Here is a 24772-nt window from a genome sequence, read left to right on the forward strand (position 1 = left end):
CAGTTACTATTTGATATTGAATTTGAATCTTTAAGTGGCCTGAAGAACCAGTTCCCTTTATCAGCCTGTTAAATCTGTTTAGTTCTTGCGGGATAAATTCTGGTTAATTGTTATTCATTGCAATATTAGCCTACCTCTTGACGGGACAGTTAGATCGAAAAACACTTGTTGCTGACGTTAACGGACGCGATGACGCTGTATCTCTCAGGTTCGGCCTCGTCTGCAGCTCGTAGGACGCGGATATGATGTCATCACGGACAGTGGCTATGTCGGTCTCCATAACGACGCCTCGTGCTCCAGTGACGCCAGCCTCGGCTCGTGGTGAGGGGGCGTGACTCAGCCAATGCCCGAGCCCCCATTCCCCTCCTTCACCCGTCCGTGTGGGCGGCCCCGTGCGGCAGCAGCAAGCGAAACACGACACCCGAGAGAGAGAGAGAGAGAGAGAGAGAGAGAGAGAGAGAGAGAGAAATGGGGGGAGGAGACAGCGAGTTGTTTCAGACTAGGGAGAGTGGAGGAAGGAAAAAAAAAAAAAGTCGGTGTGAAAGAGAAAATGGGAAACTGACTGATATACTGCGAATGGCGATCCTCGGGAGACCAGATGACACACTAACAGAAGGATAAAACGTTGCCAAAATCATCAACTCGGCAGAAGATAGTGCGTATGTAACAGAGAGACGCAGAGTGCTGTTTCTCTGCCGTGTTTAGGATTGTATCGTTCGCTCCTGGGATAGACAGGAAAGCGCTGTTTCGGAACTCAGCTGCACCCCGTCCCGTGTCGCTAGTGGAAGAAGTGAGCAACTCTCCAAACTCAGCGCTGTCGGAGCATTTGGAGTGATCGTGGAAAGAGAGAACTCAATCCAGCCGGTGATCGGACAGTAGGGAGCAACAAGAGCGCTGAACATTTGACAAAAAAGATAACCTTTTGGAGAGGGGGGTGAGGGAGAGGCCGAGTCTCGCCACTTTTGAACTGACAACTTTAACCAGCTCGCTCTGTTAGGAGCAGATAACTTTCACCATGAAAACCCAGGGGGACTCGGGTAAGTTACCCAAGCATTCATTATCAGTGATGCCACAACTTCTTCAGCTTGTTGAGTCATTGAACCAGGATTTGACAATAGTAGTCAGCAACCAATGTCAAAATCTCCTGACAACTGACATTTACTTACGAACAAAAGAGTTGACAGTGGATCGAGGTATTTTCACAGGATTTATTACTCTGATATACCAACTCATTTTCAACTCGGATATCCAGTTTACTTTGATAACCTGCCGCATTCTAAAGAGATTTAAGGATTTTTACTGACTTTAATCGTATTTTACATCCTTACAACGAATGAATGTGTTGTATTGCCCATTCAGATTCCTTTAAATGACCTGAAGTGCTGCGGTCTAGTCTGTTAAGTCTTTAAATCTCAGTCCACCGCAGTTTGTCCGGGTAGCTCTTGTGCTAACACGTTAAGTTTGCCGTTTTGCTTTAACAGTTACATTCAAACTTAATGTCTGCTTCATTCCAGTTTCTTCCAGTCCTGCCAGCGCAAAACACATTAAACCTGTTGAATGGCTACAACTTTCAAAGCGCTTGTGGCTTTGTTATGTATGGGTAAACATAGAAATATAGGCTCAGTTTTGATTATTGACTAAATGTAAAACACTTTTCTCACCCAAAATGATTCTCGCGCCATGCGCGTGCCAGTTGTGTGCAGTTCAAGCGCGAGCTTTTAACGAGTAGCACGGCACATTCAAAATGGAAGGCCCGCTGTCTAACCACTGAATTTGATACATGTTTTCGTTATCCTGTGTTTAAATAAACTTTACAATAGGCAATTATGCTAATAAAATCAAGTCAAGACTAATAATACAGAGCGGCGCACCGATTTCCCTTCAAAGAGAGGGTAAAAAGATCGCTTACTTTTGTTATAAATGCTTCCCAGTTGCCTGGACGTTTTAATTCACGATCACTGTTATAGTACTATTATACTTGCCCCGAGAATTCGTTTCGTAACATGTATCCACTTGTTCAATTGTTTATGTCCCGCCAACTCTAGGGAGTTTCAGTAGCCGTGTTAAGGAGGCCTGTTTGGGAATCCATATTGGGATGATTTTATCTTTCCTCATTTCTCTTACTTTATTTTTTCTCTAAGTTTTCTCTTTTTTCACTGTCACGATTTTCTTAACGGTTCCGCTCACGTTACTGGAAGTTTAACGAGCTTGAATTCTACATTCCATCCACTCTTCTTTGTGCAAACACGCGCTCTGCGTTTTAGTTTTGCCACTGGGGTTTATGGAGTGTGTCCTGCTCTAAATGAACCCTGAGCACGTCATGGTCACTTTCACTTTTATAAACCCTGTCCTCCCCTCCCTCACAAGTAAAGCTTTTATTTTTTAACGGAACCCCACATTTTGGCTGTCTAGACTAGAGAGTTCTGTGTCTTTAAATGCCCTTTCATTTGTTTTTGTTTTTATTTAAAGGATCCCAGTAATATCTTGTTTGTGTCAGACATTTGGCAAATTAACAAAGGTTATATCAAAACATATTTGAAAATCAAATTTCTCTCAAAAAGTTCACAGGAAAGCCTTTTAGATGATGATATCAGAACTTTTCTTTAGAATGCATTTTAATGGGATAGTTCACCCAAATATGAAAATGTGCTCATCATTTACTCACCCTCATGTCATCCTAGATGTGTATGACTTTCTTCTGCTGAACACAAAAGAAGATTTTTATAAGAATATCTCAGCGCTGTATGTCCATACAATGCAATGGTGGCCAGAATTTTGAAGGTCCAACAGCGTATAAAGCCAGCATATAAGTAATCCATATGACTCCAGTGGTTTAATACATGTCTTTAGAAGTGATATGATAGGTGTGGGTGAGAAACAGATAAATATTTAAATCATGTTTTACTATAAATTCTCCTCTGTGCCCAGTAGGTGGTGATATGCACAAATAATTAAAATTGCCATAAACAAAAGAAGAATGTGAAAGTGAAGATTTATAGTAAAAAAGAACTTAAATATTTATATAAAATATTAAATATTGTTTCTCACCCACACCTATCATATCACTTCTAAAGACATGGATTAAACTACTGGAGTCGTATGGATTACGTTTATGCTGCCTTTATATACTTTTTGGACCTTCAAAGTTTTGGCCACTATTCACTTGCATTGTATGGACATACAGCGCTGAGATATTCTTCTAAAAATCTTTGTTTGTGTTCAGCATCTGGGATGGCATGAGCGTGAGTAAATGATGAGATAATTTTCATATTTCTGTGAACTTTCCCTTTAACAAAGTTACACAGAATGAAAAAAGTTTAATAGCTGACCTCTTGACCTGCTCTAGAAGCTTTAATCTTTTCTCAGAATGTCCTGCATTAGTACATTTAGTATGAACTAAAACTTTCACTTCACAAATTTCACATCTTTATTCTGCAGACTTGGGAAAAGTGCTATTTTAAAGTATGTTGACTTTGTGAAGCTGGACATAAGGAATGTGATGCAGGGAAACTGCTGCTTTTATTCAGGTGCCAATAACTACTATAAATGCCTTGCGGTTTTATCAGTCTACGGCTGTGCGGGCCACATTCTGACCTCGATAGTTAGGAGGTGAGCTCAGCTGCTGAGTATGCAAGCAAGCGAGCATGTGAGTGAGATAAAGATACAGTACTGAGTATAGGATGTGGTTTCTGAGTGCTTCATTCTTTATCAGATTCCAGGATCTCTCTAGTCTGTGTTCTTACCTGCAAACACCCACAGCGGTATAAATATGTAGTGCATTACGGTGAGATAGCATTTTCTCTGATAGCCATGGTTTATGTGAACGGGAGGCGACAGAAGTGTCGGTATGGTGTGCATCCTGATCAAGTCGTTTGAACTGTCAGTCCTCGTAACACTGACACTATCACCTTCATCGAAAAGCTTTGACCACATGAATCACATTAGATAAGAGACAATGCTCTTATCAGTTCCTCACTGTCTCTGACTGCCATTTTCCATGAATTCAGAGAATGATTTGTAACTCTCCAGACTCTCCTCTTTACCGTATGGAGTGTTTCTGCACAATAGGCCTCATCTGACTCTGGATGATCTTGTTTCATCTGTAATATCCGAATGTGTCTGTGGTTTAACTATGGTCTACCCAGCAGGCCTCAGTGTGTATTTAGCAGGGCAGCATCCTGAATGGCTAACCCTGTTATTTGTGCAATATCTCGTGAGATGGTAGTGAAGAGTCAGTGGTTAAGGTTGCAGATTTAATTAGCAATTTTGGCTGTTTATTTCTCACATAATGCCCAACAAAACCAAAACACAGTAACTGCACATTTTGTCAAAATTTTGTTATGATTTGTCCTGTGCCAAATGGGTTTCACAACTATACTCTGATTCAGAGAAAGCAGTGTGGAAATTTTGTAATGGATGATCTAAAAACTTTAAAACCATTTTTCTTAGTTTCACTAATGGTGTAGTTACTGTGTTTTTGCTTTGTAGGGAAGTCATAGGTGTAAGTTAGCTGTTTACACATTATGTGCATGCAGACAAGCATGCATAGAAAGGACGATATAGCAGTTTTCATGTAAAATGTGTTTTGGTTTATCCTATTTAATGTGTAAGCCAGCGTGTTTGTGTATGCTATTGACTCCCACACTGTAAGCAAAGTTGTTTGTTCATTTGGAATAATTAGCAGCTTTTTATCGCTTGTTCACATTGTCACACAGGAGACCGTGTGCTTCATTTTATTTGGTGTTATGCAGCCGGCTCAGTTGTTCAGGTCTCTGTGGAACCAGTTCAACATTACCAGGCACCTCTCTGTGTATTTACATGCTTATGTATCCTGTTCAGCAGTGTGTGTGTGTGTTTGTGTGAGACAGTGAGTAAGTGTGTTTTGTATTTTCCCCATTGCCTTGTTTCCCATCAGGCCGCTCCGTCATGCTATTTCTGTGAACACAAATGGAACTCCAGAACGCTCCTGGAAATGTCACACATGGTGGCAGCGTTTTTAGTTGACATTAAAGTGTGAAACTGTATTAAAAGGATAGTTCATCCAATAATTCTGTTATCATTTACTCACCATCATGTTGTTCCAAACGTGTTTGACTTTCTTTTTTTGTGGAACACAAATAGAGCAATTTTGAAGAATATAGGCTTCTGGTTGTGTTTACAAAGAATGGTAGCCGGAGCTTTCAAGCTTAAAAAAGTAGAGTAAAGCACCAATAAAGTATTATAAAAGTGTCATAAAAGTCATCCATACAACCCGTGTGTTAAGGCCTTTGCGCACCAAAGTCATACAGTTTTGGAACATCGTAAAGGCGAGTAAATTATATCAGAATTTAGATTTTTGGGTGAACTGTCCCTTTAAAAACTGCAGTGATACTGCATGTGTTGTGGATGTTAAGAGGTGTAAACTTTCTTTTTTTTATACCTCTCACCTTGGGAGAAATTGTCCCTTAAATTGGGAGCATTGGGAATAATTGGTTCACTGGAAGTGTACGGATGGTGTATTTCTAGGGATGGATGAGGTCTTCTGGGGTTGAATAGTATTTTGTTTGTTTTTACCCCATGAGAACAATAATGGTGTGTGTCCACTCTGACGGGGAGCACAGTGGTTTGTGTGTGTTTGCCATGTCAGTGGGTTATGGGGGCTGCGTAGAATATGAGCGAGAGTGGCCATGTGTTGGAGTCATTTATGGACTGTCAGCTGCACAGAGACCCCTGTGTATGTAGGGGGGAGGGAGGGTGAACATGTGTGTGTATGACCCTGACCCCATGACCTTCCATAGCTGCACCCCTAGCCTTGCATTCCAGCACAAGCCCCTGCCCCCGCCGGTCACATGCCACGAAGCCAGTGACCTGATGCCATCTCCTCTACCATGAGCACATATTGATACTCTAGAGAGCGTATGAACCACGTCAGCCTGGTTTAATTTCCTTATCTAATTTCCTAAATTCTTCTGTGTACTACTACAGATTTACAATATTTGATTAAGGGTACGTTTACACGACAACGATGTACTAAAAACTGAAAAGTTTTTCCTTTGCATTTTTGAAAAGTTTCACGTACAGACGACAACGTTGTCAAAACGATCCCCGTTCACACGGATCCTCGAAAATGACTAAAAACGCTGTATTACGCATGCCAGACCAGTAGTTGGTGATGTCACTTTGTAAAGAAACACTACGCACCTGCGCACATAAGCATTCTTCCACAGAGCGCTGAATACAAACAATGAAGATGGCGAAAGCATCGAGCAATTTTGTCTGGACGGACGATGAGGTTACTTTATTACTACAAGTGATCCTGGACTATAAAGCACGCCACCTTTTTAAGGACTCCAACTGGTGATCTCATGTTTGTCTGTTCGCCCTGGAGGTAAGGACGAAGTTCATGCCTATAGACTGAACACGTAAAACGCGTGCGCATGATGTCATCATTTTCAAAAACTTGCACTTTGAAACGCGTTTTCAAAAGTTTGCGTTTTCAGGCCCCAAAACGGCGTTGTTGTGTAAACGAACAGCCAAAACGCATAAAAAGTTTTCAGTTTTTAGTTGAAAACATTGTCGTGTAAACGGCTCCTAAGGTTCCGGTTTGCTCAAGTTACAAAGGTCCAATGTCCTCCCTTTCTCTTACCCTTTCTCTTTCTTTCTTTCCTCTATTTCTCCATTATTTTCTCATCTGCTAGAATGAAAAACATACAACATAGTCAACATATGTGCATATTATAAACTAGTACTGTCAGTCAATAAATTCTTTCAATCGTGATTCATCGTATAATTTTTCTTATTGAATCACTATTAATCACAGATTTTGAAAGTAATGAAATTGGACTAAATATACTTCTTTTCCTGTTAAAATGCATTTATTTCCTTCTCAAGAAAGAAAACAAAACAATATGAAACAATATAACGCATTATTGACATTTTCCAAAAAAGCCTTCCACAGTATAACGATAGAAATGCACTAAAATAGCACCAATTCAAGTAATATTAAACGTTTCCCAAAGTCTAAGTGGAAGTTTGATTAATTGAATTAACTAGTCTCCCCATAGGTTGTATTTTCATTGCAATAGGCATTAAATCTCTTAAACTCTCATCCACCATGATATTAATCTGCCGGTAGACTGTGGCTATCCGCTTTGTTACTACAATCATGAACCCACGTTCATGATTTGTGTCAGGGCGTCAGCACCTTTTTGAACTACACAAGAAAAGCGCTTGCAGACAAAAAAGTTTTATTTTGCATTTTGGTGATAGTTAAGACTTGTCGTGCTTCTGTTGTGGTAATTAAAATGCCCCATTTTGAAAAGAAAAAAAAAGTCCCATTTTGGCTCGTTTTGTTCAACAAATAGCCTCAAGAGCTTCTTCTTCATTTGTTCACTGACACGGCTGTTGTGTGTGTTTGTGGAGTGTGCGTTAGTGTAATGACACCAGGCGTATATATTACAAAGATTCCTTCATTCTAACCAAAAAAGATTGAATTGAGAATTGCTGGGTATTATTATTAGATTTTTAAGAAAATGTCTTGAGGAAGAAAAAAAAAATGGGTTTGATGTTAAATTTATACCCACGACTTGTTTTCAACAGCAGAGTATGTGCTATTCCTTTTTTTTTTTTTTCACAGTTGTATTGAAAAATTCTGTTACAGTTTTCTGTGATAACTGTTAGTAAGGCTGTTGAACTGAAGATGTGAAAAGTCATGTAATTGATGTTGGGGCAGGGCAGGTGTTTAGAATATCACAGCTGTTTAGCCGTTTGACATAGTTGAATTGCTCCATAGCGCATTAAAATAGGAAATTCTTATGTAGAATTCAAATGGGTCGAATGCGCCACAAGATCAAGGGAAGCCTGATTTAATTGCGCATGTTAGCCACTCTGCACTATCCTGTCACCGGAGGTCGCATTTCGATGCAAGCCCGGTTGACGGGCGCGCACGGATAGAACAGAGTGCAACTTCAGTCTTCAATCACTCCGTGTACATCCGTGTCCAACATGAGAAGCATATTTAGTGCTTATAAAGATGAATATCATAAGATTGCTGCATTGCCTGAAAGAAATGTGTATGGACATGGCTGCCATTAAAGTGTCAAAATAAAGATGCATCTTTAAAAAAATATACAGTACATCGATTTTTATGCGTTGCATCGATGATATTGTATCGCTGGTTATTTTATCAATGCATCAATTTCTGTGGGGTAAACTGTCATTTAATTTTTCAGCTGATGTACCCTACTGTATTCTACATCTAAACAAACTGTCTGTCGCTGCTTAAGCTAAATATATGAGATACAACAGAAAAGAAAATTCCACAGACTATGTTTTCATCACACAGTTGAATAAACTAGCTAGCATTTGTTAGTCAGAGAAGTACAAATCATTCACAAACTCCAACTAGGGATAAAAGACTTTAAGAGATTCAGTCTTTTTCAGGATTTCATGTCTGTGAATGTTAATGTGTGTTTTAATGAGATACCAAAGGTTAAGTGACCTTTGCTACTTATTTTTAAACCACTTTCTCTGTCCATTGTTTACACTTTATACTGTGGCTCTCCATTACACTTTCAGAGAAACTCCATTAGCCCGTTATTAGACTTACACATAATTGCACTGTGCGTAAGAGAGTTCGGACATCTGTTTTCACTTATTTAAGACAAGATGCAGAAGTAATGCAGACTATATATATCCCTGTAGACTATATATATTGATTTTGAATAATGGACAAAGTGTAAATATTGATGGACGAGGCATTGACAACCGATAATAGGGCAATCTTCTCATGGTTGACAACACACTCCCTCTCTTAACGCTCTCACACTAGTTTGTTTTGCAGAAAAAACGTGGACCTCCCACATTCCTGCTTGAAGCTTAAATCACTGCAGCCTGTGTGGCATTACTCATTCCAGGAAAAGCATTCTGCCAAACACACATGCACGCTCAGTTATTTGAACACAAACTCTCACACTCAAAAAAGAATCACATTCTTGGAAAAGCTTACTTATTAAAGATACAGTTCACCCATATGTTCAAGCATCATAAAAGTAGTCCATATGTTTGGTCTGTGTCAGGCATTCCTCAACACAGACACATTAGACCTTGCACTTTCGAATACAGATAGCATTCAACTAAAAGATGCTACACACACAGACACACACACACACAAACTTGTTTTTATATCATTATGGGGACTTTCCATAGAGTTCCATGCATTTTATGAATTTTATACAGATCTAACGATAATTTCTATCCCCTACCCCTAAACCTAACCCTAACAGAAACCTTTTTGCATTTTTACATTTTCAAAAATAACATCGTTTAGTATGTTTAATAAGCCATTTCCCTCGAGTGGACCACTGGTTTTACTATCCTTGTGGGGACATTTGGTCTCCACAATATAGTATAAACATGTGTACACACACACACACACACACACACACACACACACACATATTCAGCTTTTAGGACATTTTTATTGTCTCCACATGATTTGAAATCTAAATGCCAGTGAGATTAAAGCCATCTAGCTTTGGGGGCCTGGGTAGCTCAGCAAGTAAAGACACTGACTACCACACCTGGAATAGCAAGTTCGAATCCAGGGCGTGCTGAGTGACTCCAGTCAGGCTTCCTAAGCAACCAGTTGACCCGGTTGCTAGGGTGGGTAGAGTCACGTTGGGTTAACCTTCTTGTGGTCGCTATAATGTGGTTCTTGCTCTCGGTGGGGTGCGTGGTGAGTTGTGCGTGGATGCCTTGGAGAATAGCGTGAGCCTCCACACGTGCTACGTCTCCGCGGTAACATGCTGAACAAGCCACCTGATAAGATGTGCAGATTGACAGTCTCAGACGCGGAGGCAATTGAGATTCGTCCTCTGCCACCCGGATTGAGGCGGATCACTACACCACCACGAGGACTTAGCACGCATTGGTAATTGGGCATGCCAAATTGGGGAGAAAAAGGGAGAAAAAAAAAGCTGTCTAGCTTTAGCGGCATTTGTGGACTCTCTCCAACCTCTGTCATGTCCACTGTATTTAGTTGTTTTCGTAGGACCTTTTGTGCTGATCTGGCTGCTCATTAGATCTCAGCTGCTGTTTGACTGTATTCTGAGTTCACACTGTCATCAGGACTTTCTGTTTTTGAACGTAATTAAATTCAGGCTGCCATGGAAGAATGCCTGTACTGCACATTGCTCTATCTCTCTCTCTCTCTCTCTCTCTCTCTCTCTCTCTCTCTCTCTCTCTCTCTGTGTGTGTGTGTATGTGTGTGTGTGTGTGTGTGTTTGTGTAGAGAGGGAAATGTAATACAGGTAGTTTACAAAGCCTGCATTGTCATGAGCATGACTCAGTGTAACACCTGCATTGTGTGTGTATGTGTGCGTGAGTGCATGCGTTATTCTGGGTAGTATCTGAAAATAATGCACACACAAACTGACGCTAACAGAAGTAAACCTGGTCATAAGCACTTCAGATAAGATCACTTAAGCTCACACTGAGCTCATGTGTGAGACCCCTTCCTTTTTATGTGGCCTTCACGTTCAGCTTTCTCACCATCAATCCCTTATTGATGGCAAAATTATCAGGTTTAATTTTTTTTGTTTGTTTGAATACTGCAAGGTGTGTATGTACTTAGTTTATGGAGAAAATTTCCCCCAAAAGTGAGGTAAATAAAAAAAAAAAAAAAAAAATTTGGGGACAGTCATGCATGTTATATGTGAAAAAGCATAATTGTTGATTATTTCCTTTGATAATTTAATTGCGATTATTTAAATTAATAGAATTTACATTAAAATGCTTATTTTGTGTCGGGCAACCACATGCCATGTTCTTTATGTAGACTACAAATGTCCAAAACAAGCTGAGAACTGTGTTCCTGAATTACTTAATTTGCTATTCAAATTTCTAATAAATAATACATAGAAAGTAAGCTTTACGCAACCATTGTTGAATACTATGTTGTCGTGACTGATATGCCAATAGACTAATTTAACTTAAACGTTTCTGATTCGTCATTGCATTCTTGCACTTGCACCAGAGTCAGAAATTAAGGAGGGCTTAGGGCAAAAATGCTGCCAAAAATGTACGTTGATTTTAAGGTAATAAGTTATACATTCTCATTTGCTATCAAAGCTGATGTAACTTTTTCAGTTTTTGAATCTTCTTGAGAACTGTAAGCACTGTGTTTCTATAGTGCTATGAAAATTCCTCTTTGTTTTGAGTGACCTATCTATACAAACACAATAACATTGACTCAACATTGATTTGTGAGTTGGGGGCGGGACTATCTCTTTGTTTGACCAACAGCAGATAGGGGGCATATTCAGAAAGCTGTTTTGAAAACAAAGAGTATTTTTTTTTTTTTATGAATTAAAGCTGAATTATGTAACTTTTTTGGTGTTAAAATACTTTCTCCTATCCCAGCTTAAAGGGGCATTCAGTAGTTCTCTAGCTAGTGTTAGCATTGCTCTTCTTCATGTATTTAATTACGGATATGTGATGTTACACGCAGTACTGCCATCTATTGATGTGGATCAGCATGATCGTCTCTGCTGCCCCACCAGCTTTGGAATATCATTTGCATCTGGAAAATGTCGGAGTTTGAGGTAATTTCTAAAGTTATTAATTACTCCTATTATATAATTGCTTTGCCTAAAAACAAACGTCAGAATTCAAACGAACAGACTTCTACAGTTAAGGACAGATTATTATTCTCCCTCATATCAATAATCTTTGGAGACTATCTACAATTCAAGTTATTTCTAAAGACAGTTATTACCTTTATTAGAGAACTGCTTAGCATAAAATCAACCTCAATTATCTAGCGATACAGAATGTTATGGTAAAGGAAAGATTAGAATTGTTTTTGATGATGAAATTTAGCATGTCCATGAATACTGTATTTGAAGAACTCGTCTTGTTTCCAAGCAAACCAATGTCATGGTTTACACAAAATTCACAACAATCGCTGTGCCAAGCTACGAAACGAATGAAGACATGTGCCATTTCATAGAGGTGGAGATATATGGGTCCCTCTTACTATAGCTGTGATAACAAAGAAAATAAAATTACACGTTGCTTTCCGGTTGCATTTGTAAACACCGCTGAAAACTGTCCATTACTAACATATGTTGACAACACGCGTCATTTTAAAAAGTTTGAGGGAAACTTGTATGAGTTTTCTCTAAATTCCACTGATACTAGTTTAGAGAGTGGTCTAAATTGTTCAACAAAAAAGGAGCAACATCGGCACCACTACTCAGGTTTTTCTCCATCATCAAATCTTTCCGCCTGTATGCTGTACCGATGTTTACTCCAGTTTTTTTGCCTTTGCTGGTCTTTCTATCTTCTTGCTTCTGACCTTGTTCGCTTCTTCGGTGGTACAGCTACTGGATCTCCTGTTGTCTCCGTTGCTAAAGTAGGACAAATAAGTGTATTCCATTGTGTTCTTTTCACTCTTCACATCACCAAACAACACTGTGCTAAGCAAAGCCAAGAGTATCTACACAGGTGGCAGCCAATGAGCGCGAGGATTCTCTTCTTCAACGTTTAGTGAAACACAGCGGACCATGTCATTTCAACATGGCGAAACACATTAAAGGGGTGATCCGCACCATGTATAATAAAACACTTTTTATAGAAAACTATTATGAGTACAGTCTTCATCTCATCTGAGTGTACACCATTCAAATCACTCTTCACAAAAACACAATGCATTCGCTAATGTGTAAAACTTTTTAAATTAGCCCCAAATTAATGAATGTACCTTTTAATTTGCAGAGAAAACTAAAGTAAGCCATTCGTAGGTTGATTTTCTCAAAAACTGTAAACACTTGTGTCTTTGTGGTGCTATAAAAATTCCTGTTTTTTTTTTTTTTTTTTTTTTTAACGACCTGCTAAGGCAAGCCCCAGTAACAGTACTCAACCAATGGCCTGAGTTGTGAGCAGGACTATCTGACTGTTTGAACAACAGAAGACGAGGGGCATATTCGGAAAGCTGTTTTAAAAACATTGTTTATTTTGCAATTCTGTTCGGTGGAGCTTGTGTCGCAGAAATTACATACTTCGGCTTTAACTAAATTGACATTTGAAGTGAACGGATGAGATACCTTTTTGTTTTTAGTGGTTAGAAAAAAAATATGTACTCATAATTTTGACACAACAGTTATAGATCTAAATGGAATTCTATAATTGATCCTTTTCACAATTAGATAATTGCACCAGCAGTAATTGTAATCTTGATAATTGTTTTTGAGTAATTGTGCAGCCCTAATTGATTACTAATAAAGGAAATGGCCTACTGTTTTTCTTATTTAAAATATTTTCTGAAAAACCTATAAAAGTTTAGGGTTAGTTTAGGCATTTTTAAATTAGTTATATTTTGGGGACAAAATTGCTAAGAGTATAAGCAAAATGAGGAGCCGTTTACACGACAACGTTTTCAACTAAAAACGGAAAACTTTTTATGCGTTTTGGCTGTTCGTATACACGACAACGGCGTTTTGGGGCCTGAAAACGCAAACTTTTGAAAATGGGTTTCAAAGTGCAAGTTTTTTAAAAAGAAAGCCGTTATCGTCTCTGTGTAAACATACAAAAACGCAAATTTGTGAAAACGATGACATCATACGCACGTGTATTACGTGTTCAGTCTATAGGCATGCGCGCGAGTACTTCAAAACAACACGTGAGACATTCAAAACTACAATGGCGGACTACAGGACTGTGTTTGTGCTGCTCAAGATTGAGTTTATTGATGCTTCTCCAGCAAAGTGTAGATTTACTACATCACTACTACGACCAGTGATTGGCATCTTAATTGTTTGTATTCACTGCTCAGTGGAAGAATGCTTATGTGCGCAGGCGCGTAGTGTTTCTTTACAAAGTGACATCGCCAACTACTGGCCTGGCATGCATAATACAGCGTTTTTACTCGTTTTCGCGGATCCATGTGAACAGGGATCATTTTGACAACGTTGTCATCTGTACACAAAACTTTTCAAAAATGCAAAGGAAAAACTTTTCCGTTTTTAGTACATCGTTGTCGTGTAAACATACCCTTAGACTAGTTGAGCTTAATTTAAAAACAATAGAAGGTCAAATGAGTGTATATATGATCCTGTGATAATGCTAATCAAATAATTAAAAAGTGAAAGTCATCACAAACACTTCTATTCACTGACTGTAATTCATGATACACGCATGTAAAAAACTGTGTGTGTGCAAGAGAGTGTGTTTGTGTGGTCAACTGCCGGGAATTCAAATGCTGCCTGGCGCCACTTTAACACCCCACCCCCCTCCAATGTACCCCTGTTCTCTTTCTTCTTCTCTTCTGAGGAATGCAAGATCATGTTCTCTCTCTCTCTCTTCTCTCTCTCTCTCTCTCCCTCTCTATCTCTCTCTCTCTCTCTTCTCTCTCTCCCTATATATGTGTTTAAACCTGTTCAAGAGCTTACTGGAGTTTGTTCTGAACTTTGAACCAGTTTGTCACCGGCATTTACGGCACTCACTTCTGGTAATTCATCAGTTCGGGTGTGTATGTTTTAGTCAAGGGATGGTCTGTGTGTGTGTAACAAATTAGATGTGAACAGGCGAATGTATGCACGTGCACCTTTGTGTTAAGTACTGTTAATCATTTAAAGGCCTGGTTGGAAAACGGATGGAAAATGTTGTCAGCTGCTCACTTGCTGTGTAGAAACAGCGTTTGAGTTGCAATATTGTAATGTAACACATTCATGGGAGGCTCTGTTCACACTGCTGACTGGATTTCAATCCATTATACCTTCTGTATACTGATATTAAACCTTGCAATCATGCAGAATCGGATGCAAGTTGCCTTTCGGTTTAAATCTGAAGCATTGCAAACTTTCGGCGGTTTACTAAAGGTGATGTGTATGTTTTTCAATGATAAAAAATAACTTCTATCTCAACTTAATATGCTGCGACAAATATAAAAAAGCCATTTGTAGGATGATTCTCCAAAAAGTTCCACTGTGACTCTGTGGAACTATCAAAACATCCCTCTGTTTTTTGAGCATCCGACCAGCCCAAAGCAACACTGACTCAACCAATGGTGTGAGTTTGTGATGGAACTATCTCTTTTACCAACTCATGGCAGACAGGAGAATGTTCAAACAGGAAACCTGTTTGAAAACAGTAGTTCATTTTGCAATTACATTTAGTGGTGGTAGTGGCATGGAATTGACAAACTGTACCTTTTAAAGAGGCCTGTGTCTATCCTCACATGACACACACCAGAAGAGATGTTAGTGTTCCACGTGAACTCTGTGTGTTCAGATGTTTTTTTTGTTCCATAGTGAGCCATGACAGAATAGTACGTGTGTGTGTGTGTGTGTGTGTGTGTGTGTGTGTTTCGGTGAAGCAAAACCTTTTAAACCATCGATTACACCTCCATCTCTCCACTCTTCTTACATACACATATATAACCTCTGTGTCACTAATCCATGCTAGAATACCCCTGTGGCATCTCATCTTCCATCACTCTCTCTTTCTCTCTGTCTTTTCCGTCCATCCTTCTCGTTTTTAGGCCTGGTGTCAGTTGCACTTGCTTGTGTTTATTTGAGTGTCTTTTAGGGCCGGTGGAGTTTGTGCTGTGTCATCATCACTGAGCTAAAGGCTTCAATGTAAAAAAAAAAAACTCCATCCATAAACTCCCACTAGCCGCATCTCTTGCCGTTTCCGCTCTTGACGGCGTGACCTCTCCGTGTACACAAGCAAACAAACCATTCATGCTCCTAATGCCCTTCTCCCTTCTCTTTCAATGTATATGGCAGTGTAATGTCTTTGGTCTTGAATAATACATACCTGATTGGACAGAGAGCTGCTGTATTTAGGAGACACTCTGCATCAAATGTTAATGGCATGTTTGGCCGACATACGCAGCGTGTCTTCACTGTAAAGAAGTCAGTCATCCATTAGTTCTATTATTAGTCTGTTCATTTTTATTTTGTTCTTATTTTCTCTATTTACCTCTGGGGCGAGTAGGTATGGGTCCCGATGATCAACGAGCTCTCATCCAACAACTGATTAGTTGATTAGTGAGGTCGACTAGTTACAGTTTTATTCTTCTTTATTTTTTTTAAGGAATAGTTCACCTAAAAGTACATTCTGTCATCATTTACTCACCCTCATTTCATTCCAAACACATTACTTCCTTGTTTCCGTAAAACACTGATGGTGAAATTATCCTTGTCACTCTTTTTATTAAGGGAAGTGCTATCGTATGACTTCAGAAGACTTGGAATACAATAAACAAGTAATATGGACCACTTTTATGATGCTTCAAAGCCCCAGTCCTCATTTTTTTTGATTATATGGAAAGAGTGGCCAGGAAATATTGTTCAAAAGTTTCATTAAAAACAAAAAGTCAAATGGCTTTGAAACAATGAGAGTAAATAATGATCGAATTTTCATTTTTTGGGTAATTTATTCCTTTAAGTTTTTATTATTATTATTTTTTAGTGCCGATACTACACACACTGAGCACTTTATTAGGAACACAATGTTCCTAATAAAGTTTCAGATGTGGTCTTCTGCTGTTGTAGCCCATCCGCCTAAGGGTTTGATGTGTTGTGCATTCTGAGATGCTATTCTGCTCACTACAGTTGTACAGAGTGGTTATCTGAGTTACCGTAGCCTTTCTGTCAGCTCAAAACAGTCTGGCCATTCTCTGTACAAGATGTTTCCGTCCGCAGAACTGCTACTCACTGGATGTTTTTTTGTTTTTGCCACCATTCTGAGTAAATTCTAGAGACTGTTGTGGGTGAAAATCCTAGGAGATCAGCAGTTACAGAAATACTCAAACCAGCCTGTCAGGCCCTGACAATCATGCCACGGTCGAAATCACCGAGATCAAATTTTTTCCCCATTCTGATAGTTGATGTGAACACTGAAGCTCTTGACCCATATCTGCATGATTTTAGGCATTTCACTACTGCCACACGATTGGCTGATTAGATAATCGCATGAATAAGTAGGTGTACAGGTGTTCCTAATAAAGTGGTCGGTGAGTAGGGCTGCAACTAATGATTATTTTGATAATCGACTAATCTAATGGTTATTAGAACGATTATTCGACTATTCGGGCGATTATTGCAACGATTAATCATTAGCTCTAAACCGACTATTCAGCTTGTGCCCTGACTTAAAAGGTTGTATTAAATGTGCTTACTAACATTAAAGAGGACAAAATCATCTTTTAAAAATACCTCTAAATGAGATTCACTGAATTAAAGGGGAAAAATACTTTTTTATTATGTTTAATTCAGTAAAAATTCCACTACAAAAAAATCCTATTGTAATCAAGTGTATTTGTCTTTTTCCCATTTAAAATTGTCTAAAAATCCTTAAAACAAGATACATTTATTTGAGAAGTAACATAAAAGATATTTAGACTTGCTTTAAAGAATGTATCTTAAATATAAGTGAATTTTGTATAAGTGTATTTTTTCACTTGGTTATACTTCTGCTAGTGCAGTAAAGACAAAATATACTAATATTCAAGATCTATTCTCTAAAAGAATGTCTAAATATCTTATATGCTGCTTCTCTGGTGAATACATCTTTTTAAAGGATTTTTAGATATTTTAAAATATTTGTATTTTTAATATAATATTCAACATTCTCAGATAAAAAAAAAAAATTCTTCTGCAGTATAGCTGCTAAAGTAAATGAATGTTGTTTTAAAGGAGTTTTAGATATTTATATTGGAAAACAAGCCAAAACAAAAACAAATAAAAAAAGTATTTTGTTGCAGTGTATAATGGGGCGAAGACTACCCTCTCTAAAGCACTGCAGCTACAGCCATATACATGCGGACATACATCTTTGGCCATTGCGGTGTGAAAAAAAATAATTTTTGCACCTTGAGAGTTGTGTTTTTAAGATGGTGTGTCAAGTTAAAATCTGTTTTTTAAACTTTTAAAAGTGCATCTAAAGACCCCTGCGTTGTTCTATTCCACTCTATCCGGCTGTGTGATCACAAGATCATTCATTGTGAATGCCCCAAAAAGAAACTAGTTTGGTCAGGGTCAGGTGAACCCGAAACTAGCTTTATTATTTGGGTTTATTAGTCGAACTATTAGTTGACTATTCATTCAAGCAATTTAGCATCTACTCGATTTGGAAAAAATCTAGTTTTGCACATTCTTTTAAAGCATCCCTTCCTTTCTTGATTTCTCATTCTCTTATTTCTGTGGGTCTGCATGGTGTTGATATTTTGGGCCGAATATGACATCAGCTTTAAGCTTCTTGTGTGTATGTATGGGTGGGTTTGGGTGGTTTACGAGGACATTTTTTAGGTTACAAACTGGTAATTACAAGGGTATAATGCTATAAATGTGGTTTATGAGGACATTTCTAGTGTCCCTATAATTCAAATCGCTTAAAAAACATGCTAAATGTTTTTTTGAGAATGTAAAAATGCAGAAAGTTTTTTGTGAGGGTTAGATTTAGGGGTATGGGTAGGGTTAGGGGATAGAATATATAGTTTGTACAGTATAAAAATCATTATATCTATGGAGAATCCTCATAATGATAGCTGCACCAACATGTGTGTGTGTGTGTGTGTGTGTGTGTGTGTGTGTGTGTGTGATCTCTGGCTAAAGTGCTTGCCTCATAATTGTTTTAATTGTGCCATATTTAGCCTCAGACATGGTTTGGCTGATTATGCAATGCTCACACGCATGTGGGCCAGATTTGAAGAGATGCACTATATTATTCTCTCAGTTTCTCAGTCTCTCTCTCTCACACACACATTCAGAGGCAGCATAGGGCATCTCAGGGCTTGCCTGCATAACAGTGTGTGATTGTTGTTTTAGGGGATTAGGGTTTATAACGGAGCAGGGCAGAGACCAAGAGGCCCTCGGCACAGCAGTCTCACTGAGGCTTTTAGCTTTCAGGATCTCACAGGAATGTCTGCCCTAACTCACTCTGCCTCACACCTACCAGCTTAAATGTGAAGTGTGACTTTTTTCGATTTCAAAAAATAACTTTCTTCTATCCCAGTTTAATATACAGAGACAACAGGGTGGAGCTTATTTTTTAACTTTTGAAATATGATCTTCTTACCCTCTCATTTTGTTCCTAAATATGAAATAAAAATTCAAGCAAAATATCAGAAATATTAGCTCAGTGATGGTGAAGTTTCTGATACTCCAAAGCTGCGGCCGCCCTGTTATTTCACATAATACTTATAATAGATTAATTCTCTTAATAAATTAAGAACCCAAATTTATGTAAATTGACACTTTCTCCAATCATCATACACACAACATTCAGTCACTGTGGTTCATATCTGACCATCCATATCCATTGTGGTTCATATCTAGATTCCATGGTTTTGCTGCCGGTGCAAAATTCCATGAATTCATATTCCAGACATGTTTAGACTTGTTTGGACTGACTATGCTGACTAATCAACACTGTTGCAGCCGTATGTGTGTTTAATTACTTAACTGTTGACTAAAAGTGTTTGAATTAATTGTCTTGATTTCCAAATTCAAAGTAGATTGACATTTTTTTTGGTGATTGGCGATTGATTTGAACTTTCTTGATTCTTATCTATTGGTGAGTTAAATGACTGCTATTTTAAATGTTTTTAAGTGTAAATAGTTAAATAAATAAATCTATAATTAAACAAATAAATAAATAAATGGGAATTTTGTAATAAAATACTTCAAAATAACATTTATTAAAATCCATGATTCCAAAACTCACAGCAGCTCTAGATCGAACAAAAGTGTCAGACCGCAAAGTCGTTTTTGTTATAGCAGAAACTGCCAAGAGCTTGGGACAGAACATTGATGAACATTGATGAACTTGCTCTAAACACCGACTCAATTCTACGCTGGTGAACACCGAGTCCAGAGATCAGCAAACGTAAAGTCAGAGTTTCAGGGTAACATTCCCCTTGTTGTACACTGGGACGGCAAACTGATCCCTGATCGTAAATTCAGTGAAAGGAGTTTCTCAGCTACTCACAGTTGCAAAACTTCCACCCTGAACAGGCGAGGCCCAGGCTGCTGCTCTCTTTGGAGCCATTGAAAACTGGGGCATAGCCGGCAGCATCCGAGCTATGTGTTTTGACACAACCAGCTCAAACACTGTTCGGATCGCTGGTGCCTGTGTACTCCTAGAGCAGAAGCTTGAGAAGGAGCTCTTGTCACTGTCTTGCAGGCTTCACATTATGGAATTGATAATTAGTGCAGTGTTCCAAGTGTGTATGGGAGCCACATCTTCTCCCGAAGTTCCACTCTTCAAACGCTTCCAGGAATACTCGGGATAATAGACATGGCCAATTATGAACCAGGGATTGCAGCTGATGATGTTGCAAGACTAGTTGAAGACATAAAGCAAGGCACCATCGATTATGCCAACAAGCATCTTGAAAAGAGTCAGCTGAGAGATGAATATAAAGAATTCTTGGAACTTGTGATTGTGTTTCTTGATGCTGCTCCTGCCAGAGGAGTGCAATTCATGTCATCTGGAGCAATGCACCACACCCGATGGATGTTTAAAGTCATCTGGTTGTTCAAGGCTCAATTTAAACTGACTCCTGCAGAAGTGAGAGGATTACGTGACGTGATCTGAAAGCTTGGATCTCTGCACCTGAAGCATCAGGTGCTCCGTACAGTGACCTGCTGCTGCAGAAGTCACTACTTGAATACTCATCAATCCATTCAGCCATCTCAAAGTCAACAGCACGCAAGTTTTCCAATCACTTGTGGTACTTGTCAAAGGAACTTGATAGCTTGGCTTTATTTGACAGTCGGGTCAGTTCGTCAACCAAGAGACTGAAGGTGAGTTCCATGCAGAATGAAGGAGACCAAGATCAGGATCATTCCAAGAGAATCACTGATGCTCTTGATTCATTCAAGGACAAGAACTTGGAAGATTTTGTCACAGCAAAGTCAATGACACTGTTCCGAATGATGGAACTTCAAGATGGATTTCTCGCGGATGATCCGGACTTGTGGGAGGACAGAAATTCTGCAGGCTGCAGAAACAGTCGAGTCTCTAAAAGTTGTCAATGACCACAATGAACGTGGAGTGACACTCATTCAGGAATACAGTGGATTTTTAACCCGTGATGAAACAGAGCTGCAATTCCTGCAACAAGCTGACAAGGACCATCGTAGAATTTACCCTGATAGCAGGAAACAGACTCTGTCTGGGCTGCCATGAAAACAATAAATTTAGAGTTTGCTGGACATTGTCAGACTGAGACTATGAACTCTAGAATTAGAAATAGAACAAAGAATTCACTATCAGTGTGTTTAAAAATAAATACTGCATTGTTTAAAATAAATTACGACATACTCATAATTCTTTGCATTTTCATAATTTTCTTAATCTTTGAGGCAGTTGAGCTAAATAGAATTTATTGCTCAAACTTTTTATGCAGTGTTTCTATATTATAAGGAACAGATTAGGGGGGTAAGACTTTAAAAAATAAAATTTTAATTATTTTAAGCTCCACCCTAAGAGACAACTGTGAGTAAGCCATTCAAAGGTAGATTTGCCCATATAGTGTAAACACTGTGACTCTGTGGCGCTTTCAACATTGGTCTGTCTGTTTGAGCAAACCAATGCACTAACATTGGCTTAACCAATTATATGTTTGAGGCAAATTGTGTTTGGAAAACCTGTGGCACAGAAAATACACACTTCACTTTTAAAAAATGTCCAACTTTAACAAGTTCCACCTTTGGCAATTAAGATAAGACCAGATAGACAGATATTTTATTGATTCCTTGTTGGAAATTGTGATAGACGGAAATCTCCCTGTGGAGGAATCAAACTCGGATCTTCCAATAAACAGGTGGACACACTGTCCGCTATACTAATGAAGAAGAAACAACTGTTAAATAAGATGAATAATTTACAGACCACCTGAAACTAGCTTGAGATGGCTGATCATTTGGTTTTGATGTTTTTGGCTTGTTTGTGTGCATTTTGGTGACTCGGCATGGTGTGTGTGTTCAGAGAACCATGCAGGTCCATTGTCTCCACTACTGGTAATGTAACTCAATGCCTGCTGACTAAATGTGTGTGAAGCTGCATGGGATAAAACACTGTAAAGGTAGATGTGTTTTTGTATGGAATTCCCCTGGGTGGGGTACTGTCCTGTTATTTTCCATCCCATACTGTGTGTATGATATATGACGTCTAGTGAGGGTAGATTATTTTGCTTCTTATCTCTGCCCAGTGGACTGTACTTTGTGTGTTTGTGTGTGCACTCCTTCTCCCAGTTACATAATACTTAATACAAGCATTATGTCAGTGGTAAGACAATTCCCCAATCTTTCTTTCTCTCTCTGCTTGGTGATAACCTGGTCAGTAGGTTAGCACTGTGACTTAACAGTTAAATTGATAAGGGTGAGACACAAATGCATGTGTTTCCTGATGTATTTCCTTGTTTTGAATTAACCAGATCGAAGTAGAACTTTGTTTTGTATTGTGCCAAAATTCCATTTAAAGTAGTCTTTAGTGCCTTTTGTTAGTATTAAGTGACCCAGTCTTTGAACTCTACAATTAGTGCACTGATACATATCAGAATGGTACTGTTAGGAGCCACAGATAAATTCACGTTAAGGCTGAATGCGTAATAAACACAAACTGATTGATTGAAGGGTCATTGTGTTTGTCAGAGGTGAGTGTTATCTGTGTTTGAGCTGAATCATGTTTAACAGAGCTGATGTAATATGACTGTTGGAGTCACTATTATGATGGTTATGATGATGGTTGTTTTGGTTTTCTACATTACAGTAGCTGATACTTTTTGCTGTGGGAGAGGAGTGAACGAGCGTGGTTACATCATCAGTGTCTTGCATAATGCAGCGGCTTTTACTTGCTCTAGCTGAGGTGGGTAATCTGTCCCTGGAGGGAGAGAGGCAGAGAGACGGGGACAGAGATGAAGACAGTGGGATTGGGAGAGAGAGAGAGAGAGAGAGAGAGAGGGAGAGGATGGGACGGGACGGGGACAGAGAGGGACAGGAAGTCTGAGGCGCTGTTTACTAGCAAGGGGAACCGATAACCGGATCTTATTTGGAACCCGAAATGTTATCAGATTTTTTGTATGTTTAGGAATTATATTTAATATATGTTTGATTTCATCAAATTATCTCATCATTTGGCTACAGACTACTGAGAATATAAAGTAGCATTTTTTAATTCCAAATATTTCTACCTCAAAAGTAAGAATCCTTAATGGAACCACTAAGGAATCAGAATCGTTAAGAAGAATCAGAATCTGAACCAGAATCATTAAATTCCTTGCGTTTCCATCCCTACTGTTTATACCTAGTATTAAAATTAAGGATGGGCATTTTCGAGTAATTTTGTAGTCTAATACTCTAACCCACAAAAAAAGTATTGATCGATTACTTGTAAATCAAAATGTAAGTTAAAAATAACAAGTATGAGATAGGGCTGGGCGTTTTTTTTTCTATTTTTTTTTTTTTCAATTAATTCGAATTTGCATTTTGACACAATTTTTTATTTTTCTTAAATCGAGAAATCAAGATTTTGCAGAAAATATTGCAAACTCTATAGTTAGATATGTTGTAAATCCACCAAAGGCTGAATAAGGAAGAGAAAAAGAATTCATAGCGATTGTCTTAATGCCGCTTCTGATCTGATCAGCTGCACGTGTGTGCGCGCGCTCCAATGAACGTGACAGGTTAACAACATGGAGACTGATATTAACGACAGCGGTAATATTCCCAGTACGATTGTATACAGTGTGATTGTAGCTCAGTTTCATCCATCATGCAGGCATACGCCGGCTTAAGACCATAACTGGCCTTGGCGTGCGCATGTTGATGAACTGTCTCCTTTGTTTTCTTTTTACCCATAAAAAAGCGTTAGTTACGTGACAGTTATGGCCGCTTCATTTCAAATCATGGAGAGGCTGTATAGGCTATACACTGCTCCTTTTGCCATGATGATTCAGATAGATCGTTAATTATTGCTTTGTTCTGTGACATGTTTTAAGTGTACTGCATCTATAGCCAACATCTGGCAAGCGATCATTTTGACAAACTTTGCTAGTTGAATTGTAATGATAAATTATTTAATATAGCTGCGCTGCTCAGCGTGAACCGCTAGAGGATGCGTCAGTGTCTGCAGGGGTTTATGAATACGTACACAAATTGTTTGATATACAATGAGTACTTTCTAGATAAACTTGATAATTTATAGATATTGATTTCTAGATAACTTTCTAGATAGACTTGGTTTAGATAAAATGAAAACCTACACTGGTTAAGAATTATTTTGCAGTTTTCTTATTCTATTATTTCTGAACATATGGGTTTATTAGATTTGAATTTGTTTTGCATTAACACTATGTGGACAACTTCCCCCTGTGGGGCATTTGTAAATTTTTCTTGCACACCTTTGTTTCCTGTAATGAAAAGAACTTGGATTTCTTTAATCAGATTGCCTTGCATTCTAATAAAGAACATACAGTTTGAATCATGTTGGAGTACATTTAAAAGTTGAAAAAAACTGAATTGTGAATCGCCCATAAGTTTGATAAAAATCGAGACTGTATTTTTTTGCCATATTGCCCAGCCCTAGTATGAGACGTACAAGAAATTAATATTTTGTTTTATTCACAAACATTTCCAAGAACATTTGAAAATAAGGTAATTTAGAAACGTAGAAACATAGAAACCAATGCTGACAGCATTAGGGTAATGCACATATATATACACTCTGAGTCTACATGATTGCTATCACATTTTTTTTTGTTTCACATGTTTTTATTCAGAAA

At 38.5% G+C, this 24772-nt stretch overlaps 1 protein-coding gene across 1 annotated transcript in view; it reads left to right on the plus strand.

Annotated features, from left to right (window-relative positions):
- Positions 1–472: 472 nt before the first annotated feature.
- LOC127453955 (ETS domain-containing transcription factor ERF-like) overlaps positions 473–24772 on the plus strand; it is a 73147-nt gene continuing 48847 nt past the window's right edge. The window contains exon 1 of the mRNA XM_051720793.1: positions 473–1037. Within this exon, the coding sequence (XP_051576753.1) occupies positions 1016–1037 (22 nt within the window). The 5' untranslated portion in view covers positions 473–1015. The remainder of the gene's footprint in view (positions 1038–24772) is intronic.

Source organism: Myxocyprinus asiaticus, chromosome 16 (assembly GCF_019703515.2).
Source record: "Myxocyprinus asiaticus isolate MX2 ecotype Aquarium Trade chromosome 16, UBuf_Myxa_2, whole genome shotgun sequence".
Lineage (NCBI taxonomy): Eukaryota > Metazoa > Chordata > Actinopteri > Cypriniformes > Catostomidae > Myxocyprinus > Myxocyprinus asiaticus.